The 14771-nt window shown below is 47.1% G+C and overlaps 1 protein-coding gene across 4 annotated transcripts in view; it reads left to right on the plus strand.

Moving 5' to 3' along the window:
- Pax8 (paired box 8) overlaps positions 1-10284 on the plus strand; it is a 55039-nt gene extending 44755 nt beyond the window's left edge. For 2 of the 4 annotated variants that reach the window (XM_029474565.2, XM_029474566.2), the window contains 3 exons: positions 1304-1405; positions 7785-7871; positions 9213-10284. In XM_029474565.2, the coding sequence (XP_029330425.1) occupies positions 1304-1405; positions 7785-7871; positions 9213-9289 (266 nt within the window). In that variant the 3' untranslated portion in view covers positions 9290-10284. The remainder of the gene's footprint in view (positions 1-1303; positions 1406-7784; positions 7872-9212) is intronic. The other 2 variants (XM_021154860.2, XM_029474567.2) reach the window with 1 other exon arrangement.
- The last annotated feature ends 4487 nt before the right edge of the window (positions 10285-14771 follow it).

Raw genomic sequence — 14771 nt, forward strand, 5'->3', positions numbered from 1 at the left:
AAGAAGGGACAATCTGTGACACAGAGAAGATATGTCTGGAGAGTTGTTTGACAGAGGTTCACAGGCAGCCTCAGAAAGGTGACAGAAAGCATTTGACCCAAATGCCTATCATCTAACAGAGTGGTTTCTCTACCAGGAGTGATTTTTATCCCCTGCTTCCTTCACACTGGGACATACAGCAATGTCTGGAGATACTTTGGGTTGTCACACTGGGTGGGAACTTGTACTGGAATCTGTTGGGTAGTGGCCAGGGATCCCGCCCAATACCCAACACATACTTTACCAGTCAATAATGTCAATGGAATTCTATAAATATCACTAAGAACTAGTTTGTCCAAATAATTCATTATTCACATTGGAGCATTTTAAGAGTTGAACGGGCATTGTTAATAAATATTCTGAGTCAGTGGACATCACATGGACGGACCTCGGAAAACTAGGCTATGTAGATTCTGGTCTGAACCTAGAGAGCAGGGTAGTGAGGAGGCAAGCGGTGCTTCTGGTTATTGGGTAGGGGTGGATGGGGAGAGCACTGGGGTCCTGCAAAAGGAGAGCTTTTACTCCTTGATGTGAAGGAAGTACACATCCAATGAGACAGGAATGCCTTGGTGTCACTAGGATGTAGGCATGACACAAATCACAGTTAAGTAGAGATTGATCAGGGATGAAACATACTGAAATGGATATTTAAAGAAGTATAATATGACCATGTGTAAATGTTAGCAGTCTCTCAGTGATGTTTTCTTTTACATCAGGAACAGTCCTGTTTCGTTTCATGTCCCTTTCTATTCTGATTAATTATATCCACCTGGAAGTCCAGGCCAACTAGTGGGAGCTTCCTCTGTGGTTGATTATCAATGTCTACCACATGTCCCCAAAAGACAGTGATGGATCGTCCATCTGCCTTTATTTCACAAGACCTGATTTCTCCATCCTTTTGAAAGCGGGAAGGAAGTGGTGTGTGGCTTCTTGTGTATTTATTTAGTCCATTGGTGCCAAACACTATGCTGGAGGGAGATAAAGACCAAGAAGACACCACCCTTGGCACCCAGCACCTTGATATTTTTGTGGAGCAATAAAGCAATATTTGTGAAAATAAAGCTACTAGGGAACGGGGAACAGAGAAGGACTGCAGTTGCCTGGGCCCCTGCTTGGTGAGCCTCTACCCTTCAGAGAAAACAAGAGAGAAGAGTCTGGAGAATGGCTGTGGCTGAGGAGAGACGTGCTGAGCCTCAGGAGGGGGGGTGGTAAGAATGGGAGCCACCCGTACACCAACCAATGACTCTTTGGTGTCTTTTACCAGGGCGAGAGATGGTGGGGCCCACGCTGCCTGGATACCCACCCCACATCCCCACAAGTGGACAGGGCAGCTATGCCTCTTCTGCTATCGCAGGCATGGTGGCAGGTAAGGGTTGAGGGGCTGGGCATAAGCATTGCAAAAGGGAAGGAAGCATTGGAGAAGTTGAGAGACCATAGGTGATAAAAGACAGGCTATGTCTCACTCATAGGCATCCCAGAGGACACTGGCTCAATGGGCTACCTTCATAGAAGCACCTAAAGAGAACCTCCAATACCGTCTTGGCTCCTTGACTCCTCTTAGCTTAGCATTCTGCTTCCCAGACCTTCCACACAGACAGACCTATGCTTACATTCAAGCACCCCTGTCTCCTCTTCAATGCATTAAAGTGGAAGAGTAAGCAGCCAGCACTGAGATAAGCATGGGCCTAAGCCCTGGTCTCTTGGAGTTTAAATCAAATAAGATGAATTTCAGTTTACCTCTGCATTAAAATATGAATTTGAATGATGATGATGGTGATGATGATGATGGTGACGGTGATAATGGTGATAATGAACATGATGATGATGATGACGAGATACATCTTCCTTTGCATTCCACACTCAACAATGAGTGGGGCTCAGGTTTTAACTACCCTGTGGATACCACAGAGTATGAACAGTCCTTCTTCACACTCATTTGGAATGTCCTTTACAGCCCATTTGATGTCTGTCTGCCAATCATGAGCTATTGATATCCCAGGATGCCCAGGGTCTGGACAAACGGGTAGAGTAATGACAGTTTTTTGGTGGGGGAAAGTGCCAGTCTTTAGAAGCCATGTCAGAAAGCTCCAGGATGGGTGGGTAGTTATAGTGGAACCATTTCTACTGCCCACAGAGGTTAAAGGGCCTGAAGCTTTTGGGAAGGGCTTTGAACTCAGGCCATGTGTGACCTCCTAATACAAACCATCTACCAACCTTCCTGGCTCTGACCCTAAAGACCAAGCCCCATTCCACTAAGCATGCTTCCCCCTGGCAGGGGTTAATCTTTGCCAGCCACCCACCCACTCTGGGCACCCTGAGCACAGGCAGGTGGGCTGTGTTCTCTTAGACAGAGAGAGGGAGGGAGCAAGGAGAGGAGGCTTCGCTCCCTGGGAACCTGCTGAGCTGGCACTTGTTGCTGCCCAGTTACTGTGGCAATGTGCTTAATGCAGCGTTGAAAATACAGCATACTGACTCCTCTCTCCCGCCTGGCCCGGACTCCCTCTCTCCCTCCCTGCCTTCCTCTTGTGGAGCGTGAAATGAGATTGGTCAAGATAAAAAAGGAAAAGATTCGGTTATTTTTTTGAGTGTGGATAATGGGGTCTCTCAATCAAAATCCTAGGCTCCAGTCTGCTCTCCACCTCCCTTTTCCAAGCCCTCCACATTCCCTGCTGCCTGTTTAGAGGAGAAGGAAGTAACACAAGGCACAATGACAATTACTCTCTTAATTATGAATGATTCTTGGGAGCAGGCTCAGGGCAAGGGGTTCCTGGGACCTGAATGTGACCTGGAACATAGCTGCCCTGAGTGGAAGGCAGGGGAAGGGTGGTATCCAGGAAGACCTCACTTAGAGCGGGTGCTGTGAAGAAGTACTCTCTCACACAGTAGCATACTGTGAGTACACACACATTCATTCACTCACAACACCCGTCACATGGATTGCAAGTGAATTGCAAAAGGGAAGGGTCTCCCCATCCCATGAATGGGTTTCTGGTAAGCTGTGTACACGTTAGTTTCAGGAACTGCAATGCCATTAAAGTGAACCACCTGGTTCTTGAGAGCACTCCTATGTCAAGGGCTTCTGAAGGAATGGCTTTTGGGGAAAGATAACATCATATCTGTCTCTTACCACCACCTAAGATGTCTCAGTTGACTGGATGAGGATTCTTCCCATTAAAGTCAGTTAACTCATTAATCACCTCCTGCATACATGTAAGACACGTGTAAGGCACACTAATAAGGGCTTCAAATAAGGCATGTCAGCACATTCCTCAGTCAGTTTTGTAAAGGAATATTTTCTGAACACCTGGCCATTTATATGCATAATTTTATTTCTCTTTAGTCCTTAATTGGTGGCTTATAATACAACTTGGTAGAACCCAAGTTTTATAGCTAGGAAACCAAGGTTTACGAGAACCAAATGGTGTGCTCAGGCATGAAACTAAGGGACTAAGATTTTCAAACACAAACTTATTGATTTAACGTCTGTGCCTCTTTCCACCTTCCCTCACTGTATTCCATCATGCCATAAATAAAGATGCAACCTGTGGTCTCGCCCTACAAACAGTTAATGGCTTTCATATCAGTTATAAAACAGAACCAGCAGATTAGATGGTTAGAGTCATCCTGACATCTATCCATGCTTTCTTCTATGCTTCTTTTTTCTCTTTCCATTCAACTATTTCCTTTTTATCCATCCATCCATCTGCTTATTCTTATTTATCTATCCTTATAAATACATGTTTATCATCTATGCATCTTTCTATCCACCAGTCTATCCATCCATCCATCCATGTATGTCTTTTCCTTCTTCCACTGTAACCACACTTTTACCTGCCTTCTCTTCCAGCCATCCCTGATCCATTCTCTCATTATTAATATTTCTATTATCCTCACCTTTCTATTATTCTAGCCAACCTTGAACCCTACTCTATGATCACTTTGTCAGTTAACAAATACTGATGGATTAACACATTTCTGGGCCTGCGGAAATGCACAAAGCACGCTTTGCTATTTGTGGTGATGGACAAGCAGTGGACAAACAAGTTAATGGATGAGTAAGCATGTTATCACAAAAAGATAAGTAGGAAAAGGCAAAAAAATGTGGTGATGCAGTGAGGAGCCATGGGGAGAGGAGATAACTATTTCAGATCGAATATACAGGAAGCCTTCCTGAAGAGATTTTCAAAGTGGCCAGTCAAGTGATAAACTGAGGCTGACCATCCCTTGCCCCAAAGAAGACCAAGTGCAAAGGCCCGGAGGCAGGAAGAGCTAATTTAGCATGACAGTGTACGGAAAGAAGGTGAGCACTGAGCACTGGAGGGAGCACTGTCGAGCAGGGGGTTGGGTCGGGGACTGGGTAGCAGCAGGGACAGGTTTTAGAACACTTCTCAGATGCTTGGGGAAATAGATTGTAGATACAGAGGCAAGTCAGGGGGCCATTGCTGATGTTTTTTGTAAGGGACAACAGTTGCTTTAGCTAGGAAAGTAGCCTTGAAGGATAAGATAGGCACTCAGTATGCAACCTGCCAGCAAGTTGACGACAGAGATGAGAAGGAGAGATGAGAACATGGAATGGGTGTCTGTAGAGTGAGCTTGGGAGCCTGGCGGGTGGTGGTGAATGGGAAAGCAGGAGAGGACAGGGTGTGATGGAAAGCAAGAGTTCTAGCTTCGGCCGTAACAGAGTTGAGACAATTAACCAAATGCCAAGCTTCATCTCTCAGAGGCTTTAATATGTAGCTGCTCCAAACATCATTTGGAGTTTTGAAGAGACCAGGAGAGAGTGAGTAAAAAAAAAAAAAAAAAGCAGACATGCTACAAAGCAATCTGGGTGACTGAATACCACAGATCCCAAAGGGAGTGAGGGACAGAGGCTGGGAGTTGCTGCTATTGAAGAGATCCTTGGAAAGATCAGATTTGGCTCTAAGGCGCTAGGTCTAAGCACCTACATCATGGCCTGATTGTGATAGAATGTGAAGAACACAGGCAGAAAAAGAGGAAGTGGCATCTGACTTTCCTAGGCACAATGGCTTTTCATTATCTGTGGTTATATACAGACAGAGCCACACTGCAAGGTGTACGTACTATCTACCCAGGCGCTGCCTCTCTATCTTGGCGTCCCAGAGACTGAGGCAAAGAAGCATGTAGTGTACATTAAATAAATAAGTGGTGGGTGACTAAAGGCATAGAGTTTTTGCAACCTACTTTTAATAAGGGTTCAACCTCTTCTCTGGTCCACCACCCAGCAGAGGTAGTGGAAGAGAAAAGTTACTAGGATATGGGGGAAGTGGGCCTGTTCAGCAATAGTTCTTTTGGGGCAAGCTCCGTCTTCTTTGGAAGCAGTTCAGGCCTGTAGCAAACACCAAATACAATTCAGCAGCTGCAGACCAGTCCTCTAGGCAGGCCGGCACCAGGCACACACCAGGTACAGACCAGCAGCCACAATCCATTCCCTTCAGCAAGCAGACATCAGACAGCTGTAATTCAATCCTGAAGAAACTTCCAGCCTCACCAACAGGTCTGAGACGAGGCCTCAGCAGCAGGAAGCTGCTGCAGGAACCTCACAAGCAGTTCTTAGGGGAGTTTTCTCTCAGTGACAAATTATCACAATTGAGCTCAACAATGCTATATAAGGCAAACCAATACACGTGAGCCTTTAGTGAAGAATAGCTAGGCGGAGCAATCCAAATCAAAGCTCAGTGCTCATCTCCCACGGTCTGTGGGGTCATATTTATAGTCCTTCATCACAAGTCCTTCTATATCAAAACATCCTCTCACCTGTGTCTGCTTCAGGAAAACAGTCTTTCACATGTTTGCTTTAGCAAGACGTCCTTTCACTTGTATACCCCAGAAAAACATCATTTGGCATAACTAACTCTCCAAAGAGACTCGAAATTTCCACTTCAGGTGACTGGATGCATGGACAGGTGACAGAAAGAGAGGCTAAGACACTGCATTTCTCAACACCCTCCTGTGTCCTTTAGAGATTGCAGTGTTCAGCACTGGGAGGCTAGACAAAGGGCATAGGATAGGGCCCTTAGTGTATGGCCAGAACAGAACTGGCCTCCTCCAAGAGAATTCTGAGAGCAGGGAAACATCTGTACACCAACAGTAGACAGGCTCAGTTCCCACTGTAGGCTACAGGGGCAAGCACTGGGAGAGGAACACGGTAGCTAGGCTTCATTCAATTCAGGCTCCTCTTTAGTGTCTTGGCCTTGGAGGAAAAGCCTGGAGCCTTCTGCATACAAGTTTCTCCAATACTAAGTAAATGATTGGATTTGATCATTTCTTAGTTTTCCTTTCTTCTCTATTCTCAGCCTTCCTTCTTGGACATGTATTTTCCTCCAGTTCTGTGTTTAGATCTGCCCCTAACCCAAACACTGTAAGCTTGCTGGCTAATATGGAGCCCTTAGACACAGTGAGGATTCATCAACCTTCCCCTATCTCAGGCTTCCATTCCTCATATACATATGACTACTCCTCCACAAGGAAGCAGTATTGCTGGCCCAGTCCAGGCTTTAAGATTTGTTGTGTGACTGAGCTGAGTGCCCATTGAATTATTTTATATTTTTTGCACCTGTTTCAGGAGAAAAATAAAAAGAAACCAACATTTATTGATAATGCCTTTATCAAGAGCATGATTCTAAGCATTTAATATTCACTATCTCACTTAATCTTCTCCAAAGTCCTATGAGATAGGGACAAGAGTTTGCCTTATATGATAAGCAAAGTCACTAAGGCTTGGGAGAAAGACACACACACACACACACACACACACACACACACACACACACACACACAGAGAGAGAGAGAGAGAGAGAGAGAGAGAGAGAGAGAGATCCAGCCCAGAGCTGAGGAGTTTTAAATCTTTATTCCAATTCTGAAGGAAGGAGTTAAGAAGTCATGTAAAAAGCCAAGTTACTTAGCTCACAATCACAGATGAGTTTCTAAAAGACTGAACATTTTTTGAATATAAAATTGTCTAGAATCTGGCTGGGTTTGTAAATGACGTTACATAGCAAGTACGTGAAGGAATTACCTGGAATTTATGACCAAGAGTTCTAAAATCAAGTCCCTGCTCCACCACTGGTCCAAAGTGCAAGCTGAGACAAATTTCTCCCTCCGTCTTCACTTAAGTCTCCCATTCTATAAATCGCAAGTGTGGGAGACGACGGTTGGGGGAGATGGAAAGGGTGTGCTTTACAGAAACATGCTTTGCAAGCTTTAAACGCTAGGTAAGGCAGTCTGCTCACCTTTTTGCTGTTCTGCAAATACTTTGACAAATGATTCTTTTGGAAAACCCAAAGACTAGCCCAACATCCCTCATATAAACTCATGGTCTGAGTTTGCCTAAAGCAACTTGATTCCCTCTTCCACCACCAGGCCCCCCTTCCTGCCGTGGGCCCCTCAGGTAAGTCCCTTCTGTAGAAAGTCCAAGCAGCTGAGAAATTAACATTTGAACCCGGCTTCTAGAGTTTTGGCAGTTTCCACACTACCTCAGATTTTCAACTGGTGTGAGTTTCTGGAGCCTCACTTTCTTTACCTGGAAAAGAGAGAGTATGATGTCAGCTCCTCTTACGAAGGAGCTGCCCAAAGTGACCCATACTGTTGGACCTCCTGAGCTCCACTGTCCAGTGCCACCCATTTTTGGACTCAGCCCTGTCAGTCCCACAGATCTGTCTCCCTGTCCCAATCCCCTGCACTGGTGTCATGAACCTCACAGGTCTCTTGCCTGTGTGCTCCAACAGGAAGTGAATATTCTGGCAATGCCTACAGCCACACCCCGTACTCCTCCTACAGTGAGGCCTGGCGCTTCCCCAACTCCAGCCTGCTGAGTAAGTTCCTGGGGTTGTCCAGACCCTCTGATGGGCAGGGGAGGGTTGGGGGAGGGGAATGGAGCCAGATCAAATTGTTGGGAGACTCCAGGTTAAATGGAATGTCTAGAGAGATGGCAGTTGTTTGTCACAGAAGAAATCAGTGACAGGTCACCATATCTGATAGGTTTAAGGGCGACAACAGAAGGTTAAACATTCTACCTCTTTTATATCTGTCTTCTCCATAGCCATGTCTGTTCAAATTTTGTTTTATGTAAAATTCAGGAATCAAGCCTTGAACGTCAAAGGTAGAGAAGGGCTAAGTTACACTCAAGCAAAGCCCATGAGGGGCTGTCCTGCCTGTAGGGACTTACAGCCCTGCCAGGAGATAATATTCAGGAGTTCTCTGCACACTGTCAGCTGCCCATCTAGATAGGTTGAAAACAGTTATGAGTAACCCTCCACAAAGGCTTTGTTCCATTTGGTTCCTTGTATTTGGCTTGAGAAATGAGTATAAATTCAGGGTTTATACCTTAAAAGTGAGTTTCAGCAAGTTTTGAGACTACATTTTTTTTAACCCCTGGGTCCCTGAATTGTTTGGGGACGATTCTGAGGAAAATATGACCACAATGGAGTTCTTTTAGAGCCTTCTTGAGTGGTAGCCCTATCAGTTGTCAGAGCAAGTCTGAACCAGAGAGAAGCAGTGGTCTCAAAGATCTACAGTTTTACAGATACTTTGACAAACTGGCTGGAGCATCTGCTCCCTAAAATCCCTTCCCCTCTTCTTACATCTTACAGTCCCAGAAGTGACCCACAGGGGACTTCCTTGTGCTGTTAGACAGATACCTTCAATTCCAAGCCAGATGTGTTCAACTCCACATTTAGTCAGAAAGGGCAAAGACAATGATGCTGATGGTGTTAAGAGGTCCTTCATGTAGAGCTTGGTGGGAGTCCCTCAGAACCCCTCTGGCCGGCCAGGAGTACAGTTCTTTTGGGTGCTCGGAAGAGAATGGTTTGGCCTGCCATTATTTAGGTGGGGCCAGAGAGCATCCAAGTCACTCTCGTTGTGCTCAATTTTTGAGGTTCCACACATAAATGTTCTCTATTGCCTACTTTTAAAAGCAAAAGCTCAAAGCAGTCATGAGAAGTAGGGGGCAAGAAGCCGTCATTTTTCTGGCTAGAAACTCAAAGGTGAGGCCAAAGAGGGAGGAAGGGCTGGAGAGGAGTGAATCTTTGATGAGCAGATGGGCGGGGGGATAAATGATTAACTCGTGCCGTCTTAAAGGTCAGCAGATGTAGAGGAACACTATGGTACAACTTTCCCTCTGACCAGCATTGCTGTCGTTGTTTTAATGTGTCCAGGTTCTCCATATTATTACAGCTCTACATCAAGGCCAAGCGCACCACCCACCTCTGCCACAGCCTTTGACCATCTGTAGTTGTCATGGGAACAGTGGGAAGAACCAGGCAACAGGAGGACTTGGCCTGAGACAGGCCCCAGAGAGTCACACAAAGGAATCTTTATTTATTACATGAAAAATAACCACAATTCCAGCATTGCCGCTCACTCCCTGTGTGGTCAATTAAATGAACCATGAAAGTCAGGATGACCTTGGAGAAGGCCAAACTGTCCTCCAGGATTCATTTTGTGAGTGACAGGAGTTCCAGGAAACAAGAACCACCCATTTCAAAAGAGACACAGAGGAGAAATGTACTGAAGCTGGCACCCACCAAAGGAGAGAAAAAGGCTTCACAAAGAACTTAGAGGGAGATGAGTCTGAGGGTGTACAGGTCCACCTGTGTGATCTTCATCTACACAACTCCAGCTATTATGAACAGTATGCAAGTCCTTCTGGCCTACAATCACAGCCTAGGGCCAAAGCTCTACGTATCAGTCATCCTAGGAGTTACCACCTTGAGCCTCTACCACCTGCATCTTTCTGGGGATTCAGCTGACCTTCTATTTCCAGTTGCTGTGCATTTACAAGCACCCCTTAGCCTCTCAACCAGTGGCTACCCCTTTGGCAGCAGCAAACCTGTCCCCTGGAAAGTTCAGTGAGGCTCTATGTAGAACACAGGAAGACACGACGGATGGGACCAGCCATGTCCTCTCCTCAACAACCCTGCCAATTCAAGTGTGCTTTCTGCAGTTCCAGCCCACACAGCCACCGAAGAGACCCCCAAGGGCAGCAACAAGATTCCCTCTCTGGCTCCTCAGCTCTTTCCCCACATACAACCTCACTGTAAATACCGTAAATGAAACTCTGTTTCGGTCAAGCTTTCCTCTTTCCATCCCCCAGTCTTTGGTCTCTGAAATATCTCCCTACTATGTTGGGTTTTTCTCCTTCATACCTTTTTTTTTTTTTTTTAAAGACAACCCACCATTACCACATGACTCAATAAACCATTACTCTTGGTCTCAGGTTTTATCTTGGGATGGACTTCCGCTAAGCACAGAACCAGGTGAATAACAAACTCACTTTGAATAGATTAGAAGGGAAATTTTAGATGTCCAGGCTTAGCATTCTCTTCTGGCTCTTAATAGATGTCCAGTGCTGGGTAAACCAAGTTTTGAGTTGATCCATGAAGTAGATGCCAGCATAAAGCAATCATGTACCACAGAGCCATGCCAGTCATTCACTTTCCATAAATGGTTCGTGTTAAGTGAAATCCAGAGTATCAGGAATGAATTGGAAAGGTTCCCCAAATAACTACAAGTGGCTCCCACATAAACAGCAGTTTTGAGCTTCATAGTGCTAAAGGAAGCAAGCAAGGAGCTAAACTTCTCTTTTGTGTCAGGCACAGTGTGTGGGGCATCTAGGAAGACAAGTTCAGATTAGCCTGATTTTACATAGAGAAAACCCAGCTTAGGAAGACATTGGGATGGTGTGGTCCAAGTGAGAAGTCTTGGGTTCAACGAAGTCTTCTTATCCTAAATCCAGCCCATTTAGACAATACCACTGCACCCTCTCTAGGAGTCCCAGAGGTTCTCATTCAAGAAAGGGTTGGATAGGGAGCTTGCCACCAAGGGTTTATTTTCTTTTGCTGTTCACAGGTGTCTGTTCCCCCATTTGGGAGATGAGCTATCTGGCATCTATGTCAACCCTTCCTTTCGTTCTGGACCCAGATGATTCAGCATGCCTGGAAAGAGAGCAGGATAGAGTTTGGTGGAATTCGTCATCCCAACTTGGGGCTCCACGGTTCAGAGGACAGAAATAGCTAAAGCTGTCATTTTTTTCAGGTCTAGCTCAGAGGAGGTTCTAGGAACATTCAAGGGGCAAGGATGGGATGAGCCTAATTGTGTTACAAGGGGAAACTACCGAAGAAGAAACCCTGTCCCCATCTGTTCATGGGGGATCTGGAATGAAGTTCATTTTTCAATAACAGTATCCGCAACTCAGTTGAGAACAGATGCTGGAAGACTGTGTGGTGTGAGCCAGCATCAACACGTACTCCCCAGGACCTAGTGAGACACTATCCAGTGCCAGTCTCAGGGCTCAGAAAACATTGGGAGAGATAGAATATTCAAAGTACCTCAACACTAGGGTGGTTCTGGGAGAGGTTTGCTTGTGGCCCATGCATGGATCCAAAGAAGCAATGATGGGAAGAGGCTGCTGTGACTGAGCTAGAAGGCCATGCCCATCGAGGGGTGAAGTGAGAGGAACATTGATGCATGACTGCAAGTTGAGAGGACTAGTTTCCTCTTCAAGGGGAGTTCTGTGGGCGATGGAGGAATAGCCTAGGTTAGCAGGAAGACGTGGGATGGGGTGTTTTCCTGAGAGATCACCAAAGCACAGAGGACCTACCTTACTCTTCTCTTCACTGCATCAGAGACAGCTGTTTTCATTGGTTTTGTAAAGAAGCCTCAGCTTTAAAGGCAGACATCCCTGTCCACGCTGCACTCTCCCCCCTCCCCGAGCCCCAGGCCTCTCTGCTTCCTAGGACCTTCTAGCAGGGTGCCAGGTCACCAGGAGCTTGTAGCAAGCCCAAAACAGTAAAACTATAGGGGCAGAGCTGCCATAGACTCTTTGCTGGATGACCCCAAATTCCAAGTTCGGAAGGTGGTTGGGGAAGGGAAGAAGCTTAGCTTTCCCTCTCCAAAGTGAGCCCTTGGCTTGTCTGCAAGCCCCTCCCCCCTTCCGTCTGCAAGCCCCTTTCCCCCCCCCCCCCCTTCCCTGGGCTGTGTGTAAGAACTCCCCACCCCCATCCCCTGCTTCCCACCTTCCTTGACTTCTCCAGAATTCTTGCCCCAAGTCATTACTAAGAAATAGTAAGTGACCTCTTGTGCTCCAGGAACACAAAGCTCAAGGAACAGTGCCCAGTGGCCACAGTCCATGATTCCTGAGCCAAAAACGGGGAGAGAGAGAGAGAGAGTGATAGGCACGATGGTTTCCTCATTCCCATATGCCTCCATTTTTCTGATGTCTTATTTTCCCCAAATATATCATCACTCAGTTTACAATGAAATCACTCTTGTCATTCCCTTGGGAGTGGGCACGGGAAAGACTAAAGATCTTGCTGGGTGTCTACCAATCTACCATTGGCATGACTGCGCGTCAGCACACACAGGTTGGGGTTGCGGACCTTGCTTGGTCTCAGGATCTCTTTGAGCCTCAGGATTTATGGTGACCTCCCCCACCCCCACCCCCCGCAGCGGCCACTCTCATTTGCTTTGCTTACAGAGCATACTCATGTCCTCTGCTGTTCCTCATTTGGAACCCTGGTGCCATGTTGCACTTGGAGAAATTGAGACTGAGAGCTGCTTTAACAAGGTCATCATGTAATTCGCTGAGAGCATGACTGACCTCCTGTTAGCGGCTGAATATTCTCTGTTTTAAGGCTGTAGGAGTCTGGGCATGACCATGCTTCTGAGAGGCCTCATATGCCCTTCTCCTCATGGAGAGGTTACTGGGTCAGTCACAGCAACTTGCTTCTGGTTAAAAGGCCCAAGTGGCAGTAGAAGGAACTATGGAATCTGCAGAGGCAAGGTTGCACCAGGCTAGTCTCTGGTTCCCTTCTGCCCTTGGCCTCAGGTTCTCCCAGCTACCTTCCCTTTAGAACCAGAAGGTGTTCCCTCTGTGGAGGAGCTGACTGTTCCGCCATAATTACCTTCTGAGGTAATTATGAGCCCAGGCATCTTTGTGATACTGGAGAAAGTCCCCTCCTTCCCATAATGGCTCCTGCCATTTCTCTCTCTCTTTTTTCTCTCTCCCCTTGTACCTTTCTCTTCCTGTTCTGTTTCTTCTGCTGAGTTCCAATGCCGAGTCAATCTTTTTCTTTGTGAAAGACTTGGCATCTTAAGGGGTGTGGATTCGTGTTTTACAAGGTCTTGCCAGTCCTGTGTAGGCTCAGGAAATGCCAGGAGGCCTCTCCTCCATCCCCTCCCACAGCCCTGGCCTTTGCAAACCCTCTCTAGGGCATCCTGTCCTCATTGCTATGGTCTGCAACACTGCCCCTGAGATGGGTACTACCTCCGTGGCAGGCTCCTGTTGCTGGGCTCTGGGCAGACTCACAGCATGCTACCCATTAAGCTCAGCACAACAACTACTCCTCATACACAGAGTCCAGGTGCCCAGTCTTCCCCTAGGAGGCAGGCAGCACAGGTCTCCCTTCCTCTGGACAGCTTTCCCTGGGCAACCTCCTTCTCTGCTTGAGCCACCAAGTCATGAAGCAGCTTTGAGAGATTTGGGGTGCAGGATTCAGACCCCCAGGAAGGAGGTTCAGTGGAGGAGGAGCAGCGGTTCCTCCACATCTGTGCCCTGTGGCAGTGGGCCAGGCTGGGGAGTGAAGCGCTGCCTGCGACTCCCAGGGAAATGTGATTTCCCTTGAGTGAAGCGGACTGTGCAGCGTGGAAATTGGCTCTTTTCTGAGTGAGCAGCCGCTGTTGCTGTGAAGTCGGGGCGGGCTCTGCCCACAGGAGGCCGAGCTGGCCCCTGGAGTGAGCCAGGAGCAGCCATGTGCTGAGAACTCATTAGGGATAAATCAAACTAGTAACAGCATGAAGCCTACACCCTCCCTCTCATCATGCCTCCCTCCCACCCTCTCCCCTCTCTGAGACCCCTGCTGCCTCCTTTTCTTCCACAGCCCTCTACCATGGACTTCTCCCCAGAGCCAGGTCACCCTTCCCCAGCTAAGACATTGTCCTCCCTCCCCACACCAAGGCACCCACAACTAGCACATACCCTCACAAACAGGGCACCTCCCCTAGCCATGGCTGTCCTCACCCAGTCCAGGGACCCTGACTCCCTTGCTAAGGATGCCTTTCCCACAACCCTGTTCTTTCAAATCCTCCCTAGGGCATCCCTTCCTCAACTAAGACACCTTATCTCCTAGTTTCAGAGCCAAAGTCCACATCATATCCACAACCACCTGGTACTAAAACTCCAGAAACTGTTCTTAAATGAGAAAGTTGTTCATTTAGAAATACAGCATTTTTGAGTTTTTCTTTTATTTACTTACTTTTTCAATAGATGCCAAGATACTGATCACAAACATCTGGGACAGACCCAGGTCTCACTAGAAGCACAGACAGGAAACTTTCATCTCAGACTGCATCTCTTTCCACCACCAAGGTGACTTTGCCCCATCTCTTTCAGCCCTCATCCCAACTGTATTCCTGGGGGTCCAGAGCCAAGGCCCCCAGCTGTGGGCAGCATTAGTCCCTCTGACACTCATGCCCCTGGGGAGGTGAGAGAACCCAGAAAACTTGCTGCCAGAGGGAAGAAGTTGTCTATAAAATGAAAGGGTTTGATCAGAAAAGAAACACCAGAAAAGGAACAGGGATGGGGGTGGGGGTGGGGGTGAGACGTGAGAGTGTAGCTCTGGTCTTCTAGCTCTGTAATAGTGAGGACAGAAAGATGTTCTCTGTAACTGCAAGACAGTTTCTTTCCTCACTTGCCTCTGGCTGATGAGGGGACAGAG

Source organism: Mus caroli, unplaced genomic scaffold (genome assembly GCF_978045245.1).
Source record: "Mus caroli unplaced genomic scaffold, Mus_caroli_1 scaffold_2, whole genome shotgun sequence".
NCBI classification, from domain to species: Eukaryota; Metazoa; Chordata; class Mammalia; order Rodentia; family Muridae; genus Mus; species Mus caroli.